Source organism: Pomacea canaliculata, linkage group LG11 (genome assembly GCF_003073045.1).
Source record: "Pomacea canaliculata isolate SZHN2017 linkage group LG11, ASM307304v1, whole genome shotgun sequence".
NCBI lineage: Eukaryota > Metazoa > Mollusca > Gastropoda > Architaenioglossa > Ampullariidae > Pomacea > Pomacea canaliculata.
Window position 1 is genome coordinate 675,397 of NC_037600.1, and position 19,816 is coordinate 695,212.

Here is a 19,816-nt window from a genome sequence, read left to right on the forward strand (position 1 = left end):
ATTCACCCCCTTCCTCCCCCCCCAAAACACAGCTATAACATTTTTCAGTTTTATTCCATCATACAACCCACATGCCATACAAGCTACCATGCAGTGAAAACCAGTGTTGTTGAGCCAAAAAGAAGGAAAATTTCCATCATGAGCACAATTTCACATTTAACTGAAAAGTTATCATTTCTACATTTCCAGTATCCAGTTGATAGGGCTGCCATTTATAAACAAACTTTAACATCTTTAAATAAAGTTATTATTCATTAAATGTTTTATGCCAAAGAACACCTCAGTAAAACCTTCATTTTACTTTGCCCATTTCATCACTAAACCTTTGACTAAAAACAGTAATGACAGACTTGTGTGCTTTGCCTCAAAATTACTTGTAAGAAGAAAACTGATATGCTAAAAATTAACTGTGTTAAAAAAGGCAAAGACATTAAAAAACCAATAAATGTACAAGATGGATTTGCTATGTTTTATGTTTGCAGTCTAAAAATGCATCATTACAATACATATTCCTGCACACAACAGACAAAAATAAAAATTCAACTCTCACTAATCCAAGAAGATTCTGATGGCAGTCAAGGTTTTTAGAGCTTAAACAAATATCACTTAGATTCCCAGGGAAAGTGTATTCGTTGTTGCTAAACTATATCAGCATATGACATTTTATTTTCACAGAAGAGACCCAGATCCCTAACACTGCTCCCTGGGAATGCTAATCCAGGCTTATCTGAATTATTAGACCCAGAAACTCATACAAATAATATCAATGTATTGTCAAATGCATGCATAGTTACAATCCCATTTGATTTCCCTAGAATCTCTTCTATGCACTACTTTTATTTCCGAAGAAAATACTGAACTCGATCCTGCAACGACATCTAGCAACCAAAACACGACATTAAGATGAGATAAGATATGACATGGAAGCCTGAGAACTTTGGTGCCAATACACAAACATGCAGACGTGAACATGATAAATAAGATTCAGTGTAACTGGAAAATATAACTGGTGACTACCTCAGGCATCTTCCTAGTCAGTCTGCTGGGAAACTGCTATGCCTACGTGTCCATCTAGCCAGTATACCTGTGTTCAAGTGAGTTGCCATGTGCAGCAAACAGAGACAGCTGTTTATTTACATCTTCCTCCAAGCAATTGATCATCTTGGTCAAATTTCAAAATGATTTAACTTGTAACACAGTGACCTTTTTCAATTACTCTGCGGTTTAAATCCTTCCCAGTATCTGAGCTGGGTATTTAGGTCAACATTTTTCAGATAAAGCTCCTGATGCTTTGGTTTATGCACAGGTGAAGTCTACAGAAGGTGAGCATAGAGGTCTAAGTGGCTGTACTTGCACTAGACTATGCCTGTATGCACCTTCCTTTGAGGGGGAACCATGCCAATGTCATGTGCAAAGGTGGTACAAGATGGTTTGTTGGTCTCGTCAAGCTGCTAGACTGAATCGAGTTGAACTTGATATCTGCAGTTCAGAGTGATCCAGTCCTCTTCTAAAACTGTTTTGGAAGAGGATCTCTGTCACCTTGTAAGCTGCAGGGTTTGCAATGAAGTGATATTTGTGCTTACAATGCAATGCTGAGCCTGAGCACATTTCACTTGTTAGCTACTGCTAAGTACTGGAAACAGAATGTGTAACTGGAAATGGTAACGCTGGTAGATTAATCAGGGTCCAGTCTTTTTGACTGACACTTGTCAGCAAAGACTTTAGTCCTAATTATTATTCTCCAAGTACCATTAATCATTCTTTCAACAAATCATTACTCTTTTAAGGACATCCCCCATTTTTTAAAAAAGTCACAGTTCTGCTCAATACATCTTCCATTATCAGCATGGACAGAACTAGTTAAAGATGACCAAACCAACAACTAGCAGCCTTGAAAATATACAGAGATGTTGTCACACACATGAGTAACTGAGTTTCAGGCCACCTTCATGTTTCTCTGGATGTTCTGTGGTATAAGGATGCAAATGTTAGGTGTGCACTAACACTTGCCAATATGTAATAGAAGATGAATTATGAAGAATCTTTTTTTCTTTAATAAATTCAAATATTTGATAAGGTCATATTTTTGTGATCAACTACTTCCTTGTAAATTAGCATACATGCTGACGACTATGTACATGCACCAACACAACCATGCATGATTGCATGTGCAAACTTATGCCCCACCCCTACACTCACACATACAAACATGCACACATGAAACTTTATCATTTTGGAATGTTCATTAAATTAGCTGTAAAGTTATGGTGTAAAGGATTAAATGGCAAGACCAACAAAACTACAGTCAAACAAAGCTCGGAGCAGTGGTTCATTGGTTCAAAGCAAAATCTGATACTGTGACCGCTAAAAGTACACCATGGTTATATACATACACATTAGATCATCTCACAAAAGTATGCTATCATATTTTTTTCTTTCCTGGACACATGAGAAATCATCTACATTTCTATAATTGATTCTACTCCAAGCACAGTCATTTCAAAGTGAAGCTTGAGTTGATATCCTGAATGATAGCAGTGCATGCAAGACATTGCACAGGTTTTGTCAGTAAACAAAAACATGATCAACAGAAATATTGCATCTTTGTGGCATTCACAACAAGTAGTTAGGTGATCAGATCTCACAATGTACTATCATGCTACACATACATCACAACACAGCCAACACTAAACAACAACCCTCTTCCACCTTTGAGTCCAAATCTTTCTTCTGACTAATAGATGGACTGCCCATCCACCCACCCTATCCAACCATCAACATATTTCCAGACAACATCTCATTCCAAACACAGACAAAATGCCACCAGCACAGGAAGACTGACAATAGAGAAGGTCATCTGAAAGCTGTTCTTTATGTGTTCTTGATGACATCCTCTGTACTACAACAAGGTTATGGTCACATCTTTAAAGAGTGTCAAACTAATGTTCTTTCTATTACTCCAGCATTGCGAAATCTTTAGCACAGTAAATTCTTTATGCCACTGATGATCATCACAACAGGGTCAAACAAAATGCAATCTCTCAAATCCACACAAATAATATGTGTCAAACTTCACCAGCATCCTGAGATCCATGTAGATGTTAAGCATCAAATGCTGGTGATGTCACTGCTTGCTACTTTGCTTAAAGACCAACAAAATTCAAACTATGATTATCATGAGCACCTTCATCAGCCTTTAATAGTGCATCAAGAGCGAGCTCTGCTGAAGATCTGTCAATTGAATTAAGTCTGTTGAAGATGGCTGGATGTTACACCTTTAGTTCAGGCCATAACAGAGTTTTGCAGTATTATTTCTAGTCAGCAGCAGCCTGGGGATGAATGAAAATCAGCCAGCTAACAATAGATACTTGTCCGTTGCTCCAAAAATGTAATGACTTTCAGGTAGCCATAGCCCACATCACAAAGCATGTGCTCTAACTCATGTGACATAAGTATATAAAGTGAATACTATTAACAGTTTACATTAGCCCTGCCTAGGAGTAAACAAAATACTTAATGTTGAACAGACAGTTTCATGACTGTATACAAAATAGAAATAATCCGACGATACGGGAAAAACATACTTTCCATCTGGATAGGAAACCCTTGCGAGTCAGCTTTTGAAAGAAAATGGCAGTTGCCAGGACAGGAAGTGGTCTGCAGGGTACAAGACCTATCCTCTGTGAAATTTTTCAAAAGCTGCTTATGCCCAGATAACTCACAGTAAAAAAGAAAATCTAAAATGAGTACTTTTTTGTTTTTTTTAAAATAAACTCAATTATTTATTTTAAGACACTAAATGTGCTGTTTACTTGTAGAGACATGGCTACAGCAGCTAAAAATATCTTTTCGATAATGTTTAACAGCTTCTGAACTATATGATACTGCTACTTATTATTGCCAGAATGTTACTTTGTGAAAGTCTTAAAAACTGAAGGTGTGGAAATGCATAAACCCATCTTAAGGTCTCTTCACACATACAAAATAAATTAAAGACATCACAGTAGTTATAATCAACAGCAAAGAAAGATTAAATAGAGGACTCCTGTACTGCTTGATAGTATGAGCCAAAAATTAAAAAACCATGAAGAAAGAGTATTGTCTCCCTTGGTAAGGTATACCCAAGTATTTTTCTTTACAGATCTCTAGTTTTAAAGAGACATGGTGGAACTATACATCATGGCAGAAACTGGAGCACGAGCTTGTACTGCTGAAGGTTTAAAAAGCATCTGTTGAAAGCACATACAGACACAACTTGTCAGCAACATCAAATATGTCAATTAAACATGGCTTGTCGGTGATGTCAAACTTGCCCTTTACGTTACGTCACAGATCTGCTGATGATGCTCCATCCAGAACAGACCCAGTGCACTGGCTCTGCTGATTAGTCTACATAATAAAGAGATGCCAGGCAGCAATATCAATTTTTTAAGATGTTTTAGAATTGATCAATAATCTTTGTTCAGGCTGGGGATAAGTAGCCTGTGTTGACACCAGCCTAGCTAAAGCCAGATGGGAAAAAAGTAGAAAAGCAGACAAATGCTCATTGAACTGAAGCTGATTCTTCATTTGCCATTAAAGTTTCTTTCATTTCCAAGTCATCGCCTCTGGCCCGGGACATCATGACGTCGCGCTCAGCCCTGATTTAAAAAAAAAAAAATTACACACAGGCACAAACATATGCATATGTACACACACACATGAATATTATATATCCTTAAGATATATAATATTTCTAAGATTCTGTAAGTTAATCTTGAAGGTTTCACTGATTTTAACTAGAGTTATTTCACTTGATAATCTCCTGTTCAAAATAAAGTGGAAGATGAAGCCATTCACACCAAAGATTTCTTTAGAAAAAGCAGTAAAATGGAACAAAATACAGCTGATATGCAATCTGCACAATTTTCAAACATTTTTTATGAAATCCAAAAAATAAGGACCATCAATCAGAAAGTAAGATGAAAAAAATGATTAGGAAAACGATGTGTTCACAGAAAAAAAAATGCATATTAATTAATGATGATGAATGGCAGGTCTAACTTACTTTTTACCAAGAGCAATGATACCATAGACCCCTCCTGAGGCAAATAGCAAGGCACAGCCTAATGCTGTAGTCACAGAGAAACATAACATCAGTGGTACGAGAGCTGGCCTGTAAAGACAAAATTAGTCATAAGAACCCATAATAACAGAACAGCATAATAACAGAACAATTCATCAGAGATACACAGTACCTATTTTATGGCACACAAAAAACTGTGGAAAAGGTTATACCAGTGCAGGGGAAGTAAGAATGTTAGAGGCTATGAAATCATCAACAACACAACCCAATGAAATTAGGCCAGTTTTCTGAACACCTGTTAATTGTAATATTTAACCAGCACTAATATCATCTGGATGGAGACTTACAATCCATAGATGAGTGCCTTTTGGAAAGGTGTGCGACGTTCACTAAAACGGGACACAGGCTGAATGAAGTCCATAAATTGACAACAGCATGGCGCCTCCAGCATTACAACGCTGAAACCGATCAATCTGAAAGAAAACCCATGATGTGATATATAATATACAATGTTTAGAGAAGATATCATTGAATCTATTAACATGTCTGGTGTATTCCTTCATCCATGAACAAAAGAAGAAAATCCAAAGCATGTTTACTTACATAAGTAGCACACCAGCCACAAGGCACAAAGGTGTGACTGTGATGCAGCTAAATAAGCCAGTTACCATGGCACCTGCAACAAACAATAGTAAATGTCGATGAAAACACTTATTTATTTGGTTGATGTCTTTCTTATTCGCTGTACAAACTGCAGAGAATTTCAACCTTCCTTAACCTTTTTTGATCATTGTACGAAATGAACCGCAGCATCTAACGATGACATCTGCTTTCAAATATTATAATTATGAATTGCTGAGCAATTTTGTCACTGCAACTCCTACATTCGACGAAGAAGTGTATAATGCCATCAGCTCTACCATCCACACTAGTAGTTTAATAAGAAAGTGAACCAGATTTTAAAGAACTGCATACTAAAAAATTCTTGACAAGCGATTAATCTTACCCAGGCCGCCTGCTACGCAAGCACCTCTAGCTCCGATTTTACACCACCAGGCGATTCCATCGTCTGCTGTAGAATTGGATACAGTAGAAATAGAAGGGCTACTCTGTCCTTGGCCCATCGTCACAACCTAATTATCACTAAGGTTATGATCTAGAGTCACAGTAAGGTTAAATACATGTTTTCTGATTGCCTCTTTGTAGCAGACAACGTGTACAAAATAAGGAAACCAGTTGTTACGTCATCAGGTGTCTCATCGCTAAATATGTTTCCCTTTGATACACACTAAATAAAATCTAACAGTTTATAAATATCAATAAAACATCACTATGTATTGAAAAATAGAAATATAATGAGAAAATGGTTTTATTTTACATAATTTATCTAAAATATATATCTTACAAAAGCAAGAAAATTTTTATGACGTCATTTGTTTTTGCTTTTTAAATGGCAAAGTGTCTGACAGGAAGTAACCACAACACACGCGAGACACGTTCTCCGCAGCTGAAAAAGCATTTTCTTGCCGTACGGTTTCAGTTTGTCTGTATTTATTTTCTCTAAAGGAACAGCAAGGTTCAGTAACATGCCAAAGAAAAGCAAGGAAAAACAGAACCGAGATGATGACTGGGGTGACGACGAATCTGAGAAGAAATTGTCATCTTTAATGGAAAATTTAGGAACTGGAGATGGAGAAGAAACGAAGAAGAAAAAGAGTAAGGTGGGTCCGTTAATATTTTTTGAGGATCAGCAGATCTTAGACCGGCTACTTTTCTTGCGTAAATAAGAACATACAGCTGACAACGATAAAGGATATCAAGTTTAAAAATAAAATGGGACATTTACAAGTTGCTCCTCCATTTCTTCAATCCTGTGCCACATGGCGATATCAATAGGTGATATCAAATGTAGGTATTATGATTCTACTCACCATCTTTTGACAGAGATATACAGCACTTAAAAGAATATGATTAAAAAAAAACCAAAAAACTAGAAGGACCGCAAGCATAGCATCTTTTGTACATGTAGCTAAAAGCTCATCTATAATGTGTTGAACTATCAAGTGCAGTTTAAGCTAATAAGTGGGTTGTTTAATAAGGAGAAGAAACCAAAGAAGAGCAAAATGGATCTCTTGAAGGAGGAGATGGCAAAAGCAGAGGAAGATAAGGTAAAAGAGGAGGAAACTCCAGAAGAACAGGACCAGAAACACTCAAAGAAGAAGGGGAAGAAGAGCAAGATGGATCTGCTGAAAGAGGCCATGACCAAGACAGAAGATGAAGATGCAGAAGAGCAGGAGCAGAAACTTGATCTCAAGCCCCCTCCCAAACCAGGGGCTACAGCCATGCATAATGAAGAAGACGAAGAGGAAGAGGAAAACAGAGATGCAATGGCAAACAGTGATGGGGAAGAAACACCAGCTGATGAACAGAAAGGTTTGCGCTTGTACTTTACTCCATCCAATGTTTGTTTACCTTCTTTTATCAGAAATTTTGTGGAAAACTTATTTTGGGCCTTGGTAGATTGATAATGATGATGCTATGATCTCAGCTATTGTAGTGCTTTGGCCATTTGGCTGTTTTTTTATGCTTTGTTTGTCCAAAGATAACGTGTGATACAGTACACAATTCTGCTCATCAAAAGAAATGTTGCTGCTGTTCTAGGTAGTGTTGTGAAATACAACCACATTCCCAATTTAGACAAAATGTCATGAAATTTTTACATTATATTTCATGTGCTATTTTACAGATAAAATGGATGAAACACCAAAGCCAAAGTTGAGCAAAAGAGAACTGAAGAAGATGCTGAAGAGGGTATATTTTAATGATTTAAAAAGGATTCAAAGATCCACACAAATATAAATTTTTTTTTCAAAAATAGTGAGGTTTGGTGAGTGTTAAGTGTTGTGCTGCACATGAGTTTTATTACAGATCAGGATATCCAGAAGATCTTAAAATGTTATCATCATGTCAAGTGGGAGGGAAGGGGGAACTGCTTGATCTGTGTAATGAGCAGTAAGTTCTTGACTCTTTATATTGACAGTAACTCTATATGCAGAAAAATACTGCAAGTTAAAGGTTGGGTAGAATTTCCATTGCTTGTGTTAAAAAGTCATATAAGCATCATTTATTATTTTTTGCAGGCAGAATATCTCCAGGAACTAGAGAAGGAAGGCCAGTTTAGTGTGTCACAAGCAGAAAAGTCATCCAAAGCAGCTGTGCTAGAAAATCAGTTGGATATCAAGGTAGGAGAGTTTAGAGATCTGCTACAGTTCTGCATCACAGTTTCAAGAGACGAAAAAGCTTAGCTTAAATTTTAAAAAAGAATTTGGAAAGTGTCAGTATCTGTGCATTAGAGTGTCGGGGAACAGGTTAGATGGGAACTGCTGAGTTTTTTGTGGGAATACACTGAAATTTCATCCCAAAAAAATATTTTTCTTTTGCAACTTCAAGTCAAATTATACAGCTTTTCTCTGCCAGGATTCTGTGAAAAATTATAACAGTGAGAAATTATAAATTTTTAATGTTAGTGTTCATCTAAAGTAAGGTGACCAGACGTTTCGGGAGCGAAACCGGGACATGTGCCGAAGATGGTGTCGTCACCGACAAAAAGCGCCGAAAAAAGTAGGGGCGGGGGGGGGTGCGTATCAGTGTACGGTATTCAGATTTTGAAAGACAACCAGGACATTTGATGGACTTCCAGAAAGCCAGAAAGCGGGACATTGGGCGTCCCGCCCGATATTCAGGCGGGACACGAGGTCAAAAGAGGGACTGTCCCGCCTAATGCGGGATGTCTGGTCACCTTACTAAAGACAACATGAAAGTGATAATCTAGTTATTGGTAAAGATTATAATTAGAGGAATTTCACCGAACTAGTGTAGCAACTAATACAATAAGTCTGGGGTTAGTGTGAAAGATATGGAAGAATGGGTTTTACACAGTGATCAAAGTTGTTCATTTTTTTCATAGTCTTCAGTTTTTGCATATATTTGTACTGTACTCTCTTGTATTCTTTTCACAATTTTGTTGGTTTGGAGGTTGTTCATTACTTGGTTTGCAATTTTTTAAAATCTTATGTACAGTTTATTTGATTGTGGGTTTGGTTTGTTGTGTTTTTTTTTTAAGTTTCAAAAGCTTTTCACAGATTTATTTGCATTAACAGGTTGAGCAGTTTTCCATTTCTGCACGTGGCAAAGATCTTTTCGTCAATGCCTCTCTACAGATAACTCACAATAGGCGCTATGGGCTTGTAGGACCTAATGGGTGAGAAATTATAAATGTAATGAATAGTACATAAAAAAAAATTTCAAATCACTTGTTATGGAAAACACATAATGAGAAACAGATGTTTATAAAAGCTTTAATATTTCTATCTCTTTTTTAATGTATTAATGCAACTATGCAACATTATATGTAAATCTTAGTAAATCTGGATGGTAGGAGGGAGAGATTGTGACTTATTGTCTGTAAATTTTGTGTGCAGTACTATCTTCATAGGCTGCGACTAAACTGCTATTGTTATGCTACTTTGTCTGAAATCTTGTCATGTTGCAGAATGCGAAGTTTGTCTAGAATTTCTTGTTTAACTCCTTTAGCATGGACAAATGAATGCAATTATGCTGTAGCTATGTAAACGTTCACATTCGCAGGTGCAAATTGTAAAGGAAGAGTTAAAATGTTGTAGTTTTGTATACCTTGTATATTAAAAAAAATAACTTTTTCAGATTCATCCATTATAATACTGTCTTCTTTGCTTCAGGCATGGAAAGACAACTCTTTTGAAACACATAGCAAACCGTGCTTTGAACATACCCCCAAATATAGACTGTCTGTACTGTGAGCAAGGTATGAGACTGCATATCCCTGTGCTTTGGCCTCTTTGTATCTGTGTTATTTTAGATATTTTACTCATTTTAGTTATAAAGAAACATGTATAGTTCATGTACAGTTACATGGAACATTTCACAAGTTCACAAAAGAGCTATATTCATCAGTGGATGGGCAAGAACCAGAAGTGTAGAGAAAGGCACTATGGGCAACAGATATATCATATTAGAAGTTGACGAGTTAGTTTTTATTATTGTTATTATTTTGTCTATAATGCTTTACATGCATAAATTGAGAAAGAAAAATTGTGGATTTTTCCCAGCAGAATTCTCAATGAATGCTAAGTATTCTAGCAGCTGCATTGCTTCCCTTTATTCTTGCTCGGTCTAAAGCAAATGGTGAAATTGGTTGGAATGCTGGTCCCTTCATGGTCTCAATAAATGTTACCTACCTTTAAAGGAAAAAAATATTCTTTCTTTGCTTTTTCATGTAAACTGACTGTCAAAATCAAATTTGATTTGTTTTTTGTTACATCAGAGGTGGTGGCTGATGAAACCAAATCTGTAGATGCGGTGCTTAAGGCAGACACTAAACGACTGGAACTCCTTGCAGAAGAAGAGAGACTGACCAAGCTAGTAGCTACTGGAGACAAGGGCATCAGCGAGAAACTAAAGGAGGTAGAATGCAACATATATATGTGGTCAAAATGCAAGTTTGTGATGTTGCTATTTATACTTAATTTCTCTTTTAATTGTGTGACATCTTTGATTCCTTTGCCACCAGTCCTGAAAATATTTTCTGTCTATAAGTAGACATAACCCATTACTATTGATGATGCAGACCTTTTAAAGAATAAAGAGAGATAATTTATATATCTCTCACCAAAGAAACACATGCCATGCTACTTCTATTAACTCTAACTATGCAACTTTCTAGCCAGAAAGTGAGTACCTCAAGATGTAAGAGGTAAGGTCAACATAATGAAAAGTATCCCTGTGCTGTGTGAAGTCAATGAGTAAAAAATAGATAAGAATTCTGGACTGAAATGCAGTTTGGGGGTTAACAAGCATAGGAAGAAATATGGGATGGTTGCTTGACTGGAGGATGATGCTGGGCTGTGGAGAAAAATGTTGAGTGCTAGAAGATGTCACTGGGTTGGGGAGGATGATGCTAGACTGTACATAATGTTGCCGATTTGAAGCCTGTTTGTGCCTGTGGCTAAAAAAAATCTACCCTGCCTTCCCATTTATCTGGGAAGCTAAGGACGGTGAAAGGAGAGGAGTGAGGTCTACATTTCATGCATACATGCTGTACACTTAACACAGTAAGCTGCTCATGGTCACTGTCTCTTTGTTAACTTTGTAACATTTTCACCTTTTGCCATTGTTGTTGGCTCGTGCCTATCTTAAGTAGCATTGATATATTACATGTTCATGAGAGACATGACAACAGGGTATTGTGGGTTACATTACTAGGTGTATGAGCAGCTGAAAGCTATTGGTGCAGACGCAGCTGAATCTAGGGCGCGCCGTATCCTGGCTGGTCTCGGGTTCACTCGTGAGATGATGGAAAGAGCTACCAAAGATTTGTCTGGTGGCTGGAGAATGAGAGTGTCTCTCGCAAGGTATATAATGTTACAAATCAAAATATATATCAAAGTATATCCTGTAAGGGTAAAACCTCACTTGAATGTTTTAGTGAACCTTCTTGCCTGCTGCAGACATACTATAAGGGATACTTACTTTGATCTTTGGTTTGCAGTTCTGTCAACCATTTGCAGGATGAAGTCTTTCAAGTGCCACAAATACTGAGTAACCTGTCAAAACTTAATTTTGAAGGCAGTGTCATAGATAAAAACACAATGCGCAAAAGTATTTATCATAAATCTAGACAAACTGCTTTCATAATTGCACTGTTGATTAAAGATAGCATTTATCTAGCAGGTTGAAGTGACAGATTATTGACGGGCTGCTTTATTTTACATTTCTCTTGCTTTTGTTGTCATGTCCTAGTTCTCTCAACAGTGTACACATCATTTGCTGCTGCTGTCATGTCCCATTTATCTCAGCAGTTAACTCTTGCTGGTGTTGTCATGCTGTTCATTGATATGCAACAGCCATCAAAACTTCAGACTTGATGTGTTTGTGGCTGTTGCAGAGCCTTGTTCATGGAGCCGACGCTGTTGATGTTGGATGAGCCGACGAACCATCTTGACCTCAACGCTGTCATCTGGCTGGACAAGTAAGATATTTCTTCTGGTGTCATTTTAGCTTACAAAGTGCCAAGCTTTTGGCAAGTCAGTTACATTGCATTACACTATACCCTTATTGCACATTGTGAGAGGTCTGGGGGCATAAATGTTGCTAGTGATAGTAGTGATGTACAACACTGGTGCTGATTGGATGGGTATTGAGAACTTTTTTTGATTGGGTGGATGATTTTTTTTTTTTTTTTTTGGCTTGCAAGAGTATCTGAAAGATGTGTGTTGGGGGATATTGAGACCTTTGGTAAGTCATGGTCTTATGTTCAGTGATATCATAAGTAGGGATAGAAATCATTTATTAAAATATTTGCTCAAAGGTTATTGAGGAGAAAGAAGCTTCAGTTAGCAGATTCTTTGGAAATGGTTATAGGAAATAGAATTTTATTTATTGGTACATTTAAATATTTTTAGTGCTACATCTGAATCATTAAATTGCTCCTTGTTTCCTGATGCTTATTGACAGATGCTTTACTTAAACCCATCTGTAATGAATATGTTTTTGATATTGTGCTGTTTGTTTTCAGTTACCTGCAGCAGTGGAAGAAGACTTTATTGGTGGTGTCTCATGACCAGAGTTTTCTAGACAATGTGTGTACAGACATCATCCACTTGGATCAGCAGAAATTATTCTATTACCGTGGCAACTATGGTCAGTATGCTGCTGAGACTGGACTGGGATGTTTGAAGTGTGTTGGATACATTCTTATGTTAGTCTAGTCCTGTGATAAAGCTGCAGGTAGTGGAGTGAACATGCAGAAAAATCTGTGACTGGTAAGGGTAATCTGCTAGGTACCTCCTTCCAGTAATGATACAGAAGAATGATAGAGAGTTGGGGACTCAAATGTGATAAGAATAGTTACTTTCTTTTTCTTTTAGGCATTACATAAATCTGTATATGCGGAATCCATAAGTTTTCAAAACATTTTTACAGCCACCTTCAAGAAGATGTTTGTTCAGAAACGAAAAGAACAACTGAAAGAATTTGAAAAGCAAGAGAAAAGATTGAAAGAAATGAAGGCTTCAGGCAAATCCACAAAGCAAGCAGTAAGTTTCAGCGACTGCTTCTGAAACATTTTTATATCCCTTGTGATTGTACATTGTATTTTTAGTGTCTGTAATAGAATGCCTGTTAGTAGTGTAGTTTTCAAAATCCAAGAGTTTTGCTCTGCTATGGCTTAAGTTTCTCATGCTGCATTTGAGGGGACTTTCAGGGGCACTCTTTTGGGTGGATGGGTGGTAGTAGTGGTGGATATTTTTTCTCTGCACCAGATCGGAATAGTCCTTATCATTTCCTGCTGTTTGATGGGGATGTCTATCTTGTGCACAGGAAGCCAAGCAGAAAGAGGCGTTGACCCGCAAACAACAGAAGAACCGCACAAAGCAGTCAATGTTTCAGGATGATGAAAAACCACAGGAACTCCTGGTCAAACCACGAGACTACATTGTCAAGTTCACCTTTCCCAACCCTGCACCTCTCAATCCTCCCATTCTGGGACTTCACAGTGAGATGCAACTTTTTGCTTATTTTTGTCTTGCTTTGGGATGGGTTTATTGTATGCTGTTGCAACACATGCTTAAGTGTGCACACTTTGGTAGTAAAGTTTGTTATGGTATTTATGTCAGCCTTAAGATTTTTTTTTAATAAAGACAAGTGTTTCTTAATTTTTCAGATCTTGTATTTGCATATCCTGGACAGAAACAAATCTTCAGAAATTTAGATTTTGGTATTGACATGAACTCCAGAGGTAAAGGTTCTTTCTCAATTGATTTTTTAAAGTATTTCATGTTTATGAACTCTGTAGTATTTTGAAATTCTGGAAGTATTTTGTTAAAAGTGCCAAACATTTATATTAGGTTAGAATATTGCTTATTTTCAAAAGAGGAAATAACCTGCATTTTAAATGTTTCATCAATTTGGCTCTTATCTTCTTGTACTACATATGCAACCATACCTGGGAGAGAGTTGAGGCTGAGGTGGTCAGAGGCTGACAAACTTGAAAAATATGGACTGGCGATTTAGTGTAGGATCAGCTCATAATTGCTTAAAACAGAGGCAGTGAATGGCCTTGACAGATACCATGTCTATGCATGTGTTTCTCCCTGTGACTGGAACTGGCAGACTAATATAACTGGTACCAGTCAAGGGATGAATATATGACATGAATAAATAAAGGAGTTTTATTTTAAAGATTAATTCACGTTATGCTTTGCTTTTTTGCAGTTGCCATCGTGGGGCCAAATGGTGTAGGGAAAAGTACTTTACTCAAACTGCTCACTGGCGATTTGCAGCCAGTAAGTGCTATGATTGATTTGGCATCATTCATGCACTTTGTCAAGATCATGACTGTTGTCATCGTTTGACCTTTGGTCATTCAATGTTACTGCTATAGCTGTCTGAATTAAGCAATTAATAGCGTTTGACTAGTGAGTTAGTGTTTGTCCATGAAAGTGTATAATGTTCTCTGTGATGATGTGAAAATTATGAATATATCACCAATGTAAAAAGTGATAAAAGTGTGCATGCCTTTAGCCATTTTAGTTGGTCTTCATCTTCGCATATTAATTTCTTTTCACAGACAGAAGGAGAAAGACGAATCAACCATAGATTGGTAAGAAATATTCAAAATTTATCATGTGAAAATTTATATTGTAATTCAAATGCTGTGCTTAAATTTTAGAACCATATTTAAACTTCAGCATGACATTTAGAGAAATTTCTCATGGACATAATCATTATCATGTCACCTTAAGTCATTCTTTGGGATAATTGTAGGTGGAGCTAGTTTTGTCTGAGAGGACACAGATTGTAAAAAACAAAGATAGTGACAATATCTTGTTCTTTTTTTCCGGGGTTGTGGGTAGGGCTGGGTAAATGTGGTTTTTAAAAAAGACATTGTTTAATGTCTGCAGCGTGTGGGCAAATATGATCAGCACTCAGCAGACCAGCTCAACCTTGATGAGTCACCAGTAGAATACCTTCAGGTGAGCAACTGCTGCTGCTAGAAATAAAGTTACATAAAATTTACATGTTCAAATATGCACTGTTGTGGGGGGAAAAATTAATTTAACAAACACGACTTGTGGAAATATACAGTGGAACCTCGGTTAGCGAACGCCTCGGATAGCGAATATTTCGGATAACGAACAAAAATTTCATTAAAAGTTTGTCTCGGATACCGAACAAAATTTCAGATAACGAACAGCCACGTGAACCACACGTGACCGACCAGCGTGTCATCATTCGAGCTCCAGACACAGTTACGATCAGTCGTTCCTTATCTATGAGCATCCTTCTTATTTAGTGATTTTTGTGCTTTATTTTAATAAGATAATCCTCAATCATGGCTCCAAAGAAGATTAAGAGCAATTAATAGTAGTGAGGTAATGACAAGGAAGCGGCCAACAAATGAATTGAAAAAGGAAATGATTTCAAAGTATGAAGGTGGCATGCGTCTGTCAGATATGTGATGTCGTATTACCGAAGAGTTTTACAAAAAAGGCAGAAGGAACAGACACTGGACAAGTTTTTTCCTTCAACCTCAAAGCTACAGAAAAAGGAAGTCACCCCGATTTTATAATGTCACGTGTGCTCATGGAGGGGGAATCCAAGCAGTAATTCCGCCCCTTCCTCCCCACACCTGCTTCCAACCACGCCGTGAAAACGGCAAATGTTCTGATGTTTAAATGCTTTCGTTAATGTTTTTATGTTTATTTAACTCCATTTTTATTGCATTATAACTGTTCTCATTAAAAAAAAATACCTATATACTAATATAGCCTGTAACTTTCAAATATTAGCAAGTCAACAGGGGCTGGGAACCAATTAAATCTATTTCCTTTATTTCTTATGGAAAAAATTGTTTCGGATAACGAACAGCTTTCCAGAACGGATTAAGTTCGTTAACCGATGTTCCACTGTACTATAGTGTGAGTTGACACCTTATCCTGTTTAAATGCCCTATGATGAGGTCAAAGGTTACACAGAAACTTTGTCCCTTGCCAGCTAGCTCTAGCTGGTGGCTTCATCACTAGAGCAGAGGGAACTGGCATATTTTCATTGAGCATTGTTTGCTGTTGTTTCCACACAGCCTGCAAGTCGTTTCCTCTCCTCCTTCTCCCTCTAACTTGTTTACAAAACAGCACTTTTAAAAACATGTAACATGCGTCAGTGGTGTCAGACTTGTATCTCCTCTATATTTGAGCTTTGTCCCAAGTCCCTTTAGCTTCTTACTTAGAAGATCTGCTTGGTAGCAGTTACCTCAGCAGAAGTGTCCAAGATTCATGTTCTCTCTTCAGACCCGACCTGTTTGTAGTTTGGGCTGACAGCTCAGTCTCCCTTTTTACACCTGAATATATTTCCCTCTCTCAATCCTCATGAAGTCCCTTTTCACCCATATCCTATGAGGGACCTCTGTGATCCAAATAGGCTTTAAGATCTGGAGCAAGCCTTCATATTTGAAAGACCTGTTTCATCCAAGAGGTGCAAATTCAAATGGTTTTTCCCACTGTGGGAAGAGAAGGACGACATTGCAGCCTGATCAGCAGTCGGCACTTCTCAGGGCAGCTGATGTTGAACTCTCCTCACGAGGGATATTGCTGGTGTATGAGTTTTGAGCTTTAGCAAATTGTCTCACCTTTCAAGGAATGTGGGACTTAAAGACATATTTAAAACGATGGGCTGGCAGTCTGACTCCATGTTTGTCAGGGTTACCAAAGCTCTTCTTCTCTAAACACACTCTGTAGTGTGTTGGAAGTTTATCATGTCGTGTAAATCATGTTTCTTCTGACCTACCATTTCAGCTGTGAAGTAGCCCAGTCCAGAGTGGCAGTCTGGCTGGAATTAGGGTTTGTCTTAAAATGTCCGCTCCTAAAGCAGTAGTTCTCTACATCTGTTGCCAGTCACTCCCTCCCATTGTTGTTGTACATATAGTTATGTCATCTGGCACAATGAAAAATACACTGTTTGGTAATAAAATTTATTTATTACTTACCAGATGACATGTCAGCTAGTTCCCTCCAGCTTCCCTGCTCTAGGTCTCTTTCAGAGTTCTGGTGAAAAAGTAGGGAAATGGACTTTTTAGGAAGAGCAGGATGTGTATAACTCGGTTGAATTGTGTTCTCACTGTTCATTGGTCAAATTTGACGAATCGGAACCAATCATCTAGAATTGGGTAGTTCATAGGTGATCTCCATGGTCATGTCCTCTTATCAGTACTCAAAGAACAAAAGTTTACTACCAAGACTGGTGTAAGGCTCACTCATTAAATAAAGTTTCCTTATTTTTGAAATTATGCTGGATTCTTTGTTGCAGAGGCTTTTCAATATGCAATACCAGGATTCCAGGAAAATGCTTGGACGGTTTGGCCTGGCAAGCCATGCCCACACTATACAAAATCGTGACCTTTCTGGAGGTCAGCGAGCACGAGTTGCACTTGCAGAGCTTTCATGTCGAGCACCGGATGTCCTTATTTTGGTGAGCACTTTTACCCAATGTGGTGATGAGATAGTTGCAACATTTGTTTGCGATGGTTATTCTGAGTGCTTGTTGGTGATAAACACTTTAACTTCTGTAGATTCTATAGAAACCAATAAATTTAGCACAACAAATTTGCATTGCAGGATGAGCCTACAAATAACCTCGACATTGAATCCATTGATGCTTTAGCAGAAGCTATTCAGGAGTTCACAGGAGGTAGTCATTTTCATATTTTCTGTATATTTTGGTGCTAATTTTCTGTTTATTTCAAGCCTTTTTAAATCTGATATTTATTGGAAATAATTTTTGTGGCAAATATTTATCTTTATAGAGCCACTTATGTGGACTGTCATATATCACCACAGAAGTCATATGGGTGAAAGAAAATTGTTGCTAGTTTAAGAAAAAAAATCCACAAACTATGGAGCCGTTTGCAATTATTTCATTATTTGCAGTGAATGAAAAAAATGCTTCCCACCTTGAAAGGGAATTAGTTATCTTCCTATGTTTTTTAATGGTTGATTAGAACATGAAGCTGATTTGTTTCTGTTAAGGTGTGATTATTGTGAGTCACGATGAACGCCTCATCAGGGATACCAACTGTCAGCTGTGGGTTGTTGAGAACAAAACAATCAACGAGGTTGATGGTGACTTCGATGACTATCGCAGAGAACTGCTGGAATCTCTTGGAGAAACTCTGGCCAAAGCTCCTACACTTTGATTTTGACTCCAACTTAGACTCTCAGGCATTCAGTTTTTGGATCATTCTATTAGAAAATTCATGTGCAGGTTACAAGAATTTGTTGTCTCAAATGTTGCAGTGTGGATCATTCCACTGGGGTGGGTTGCTAACATATAGAAAATTACTTGATGTACTGAAAATTATTTTTGTCACTTATTCTTCTCCCTGGTGAGAAACTTCTTTGATGTGGAGGACTTTTGGGAGTTGTGTGACCGCCATGCTTGGACATGTTAATGGGGTAAATTGTGCCAGAGGTTAGGGTAACAAAATGTAGTAGTGGGAAAGTACATATACAAGCTACAGCCTGTGACCTGCAATAGAATGTCGTCAGGGGCTAGTGCTGGCATAACATGCAGCTGATAGAAACTGGAAAACAATGGGCTCTTTTTAAGACATGGTCTTTTTCTCGCTTGTTTATCACAGAACTATGTTCTGATCTGTTGTCAAAATCAAATTTTGATTGCTTTAATGGCTTGCTATGGATGGACAATTGTAAATAAAAGTCGTGGGATCTGGACATTTTTCACGTTGAGATCTGTGTATCACCTTGTATTCCTTTTCATGTCACATTGTGTAAGGCTGTTATTATTCATGTTGTTCACATGAAACGTGCAGAGCTTGAGCAAAGAAATGAACTGAGGGGGCAGAAACATGCATGCATGCAAATATCTTTCCCAGCTACAGCTGGTTGACTTGTATGATTGTTGAATACCAGCAGAGTCACCGGTGACCCCTGAACAGGTGCAAAGAACAGTGTCTTAGCAGGTAGTGAAGTGCCTAAAGCAGCGTCACCAAGATGACACTTACTATTCATCTGTCACAATGCTAGCTGACACAGAACCTCATCCATGCAACATGCAGTAAAATGTTTTACTCCACTGACTATTGTTTTTAAAAAAAAGTTGTTTACCTCTCTTCACTTATAGTCATGGTGACAATTTGAAAGACGAAAGGTTTGGAGCTACAGTGGGCTTGAGATTGCTCTCCTATGTGGAAGTTTATTTTGGTCTATTTTTTTCAATGACTCGTCTAGATGATTTTTTTTCCTACCAGCTTAGATGGTCATATACCAAGTTCGCTGTTAAATATTGGGTTTTGTGTGTGTGTTTTTTTTAACAAAACAGGAGAAACGGGCTGACAAAGTTAAACTACATGCATCGGATACCGCGATTAGCGGCTCGTCGTGTTGACTTCCCCTTCCGCCCACACTGTTAGCTCCCTTGCGTGGCTTTTCTTCAGCGTCTTAGACAAACACGAGCGGGTGAGAGTAAATACGGTTACCGCCCTCCCCCTGCCCAATGACGCTCACAGAATTGTTGGCCTAGTGCTGCTAAATATGCAGGACCTAGTCATAACGACCACTGCATCTTCCAAACTGCTTGCGTTTTGTTCGTCGTTCCTTTAGAGCCTGTCCTGCTGGATACTCGATGCCATAGGCGGACAGC

At 37.8% G+C, this 19,816-nt stretch overlaps 2 protein-coding genes across 2 annotated transcripts; one reads left to right on the forward strand and one right to left on the reverse strand.

Annotated features, from left to right (window-relative positions):
- Positions 1-2,036: 2,036 nt before the first annotated feature.
- On the reverse strand, positions 2,037-6,328 carry LOC112576261 (calcium channel flower homolog). Its single transcript, XM_025258581.1, has 5 exons — positions 6,072-6,328; positions 5,669-5,741; positions 5,413-5,538; positions 5,048-5,155; positions 2,037-4,640 (listed from the first exon to the last, which is right to left on the reverse strand). Exons 1-5 carry the CDS (start codon positions 6,187-6,189, stop codon positions 4,544-4,546), a joined length of 522 nt encoding a protein of 173 aa, XP_025114366.1. The 5' UTR covers positions 6,190-6,328; the 3' UTR covers positions 2,037-4,543.
- Positions 6,329-6,521: 193 nt separating this feature from the next.
- On the forward strand, positions 6,522-18,913 carry LOC112576258 (ATP-binding cassette sub-family F member 1-like). The gene is made up of 19 exons (XM_025258563.1): positions 6,522-6,786; positions 7,165-7,498; positions 7,812-7,876; positions 8,206-8,307; positions 9,226-9,326; positions 9,823-9,908; positions 10,428-10,567; positions 11,366-11,514; positions 12,048-12,131; positions 12,678-12,802; positions 13,085-13,197; positions 13,481-13,655; positions 13,824-13,898; positions 14,375-14,445; positions 14,730-14,762; positions 15,064-15,135; positions 17,465-17,626; positions 17,773-17,845; positions 18,184-18,913. Exons 1-19 carry the CDS (start codon positions 6,652-6,654, stop codon positions 18,348-18,350), a joined length of 2,262 nt encoding a protein of 753 aa, XP_025114348.1. The 5' UTR covers positions 6,522-6,651; the 3' UTR covers positions 18,351-18,913.
- The last annotated feature ends 903 nt before the right edge of the window (positions 18,914-19,816 follow it).

Bases quoted from the DNA above. Each gene is read 5' to 3' on its own strand.
- LOC112576261 (XM_025258581.1), bottom strand. From the start codon at position 6,189: ATGGGCCAAGGACAGAGTAGCCCTTCTATTTCTACTGTATCCAATTCT. The intron at 5,156-5,412 runs GTAAGTCTCCAT...TTGTCTTTACAG, and splicing joins AAGGCACTCATCTATGGATT to GCCAGCTCTCGTACCACTGA. The intron at 4,641-5,047 runs GTAAGTTAGACC...TTTTTAAATCAG, and splicing joins ATCATTGCTCTTGGTAAAAA to GGCTGAGCGCGACGTCATGA.
- LOC112576258 (XM_025258563.1), top strand. From the start codon at position 6,652: ATGCCAAAGAAAAGCAAGGAAAAACAGAACCGAGATGATGACTGGGGT. The intron at 11,515-12,047 runs GTATATAATGTT...TGGCTGTTGCAG, and splicing joins ATGAGAGTGTCTCTCGCAAG to AGCCTTGTTCATGGAGCCGA. The intron at 17,627-17,772 runs GTGAGCACTTTT...TTTGCATTGCAG, and splicing joins CACCGGATGTCCTTATTTTG to GATGAGCCTACAAATAACCT.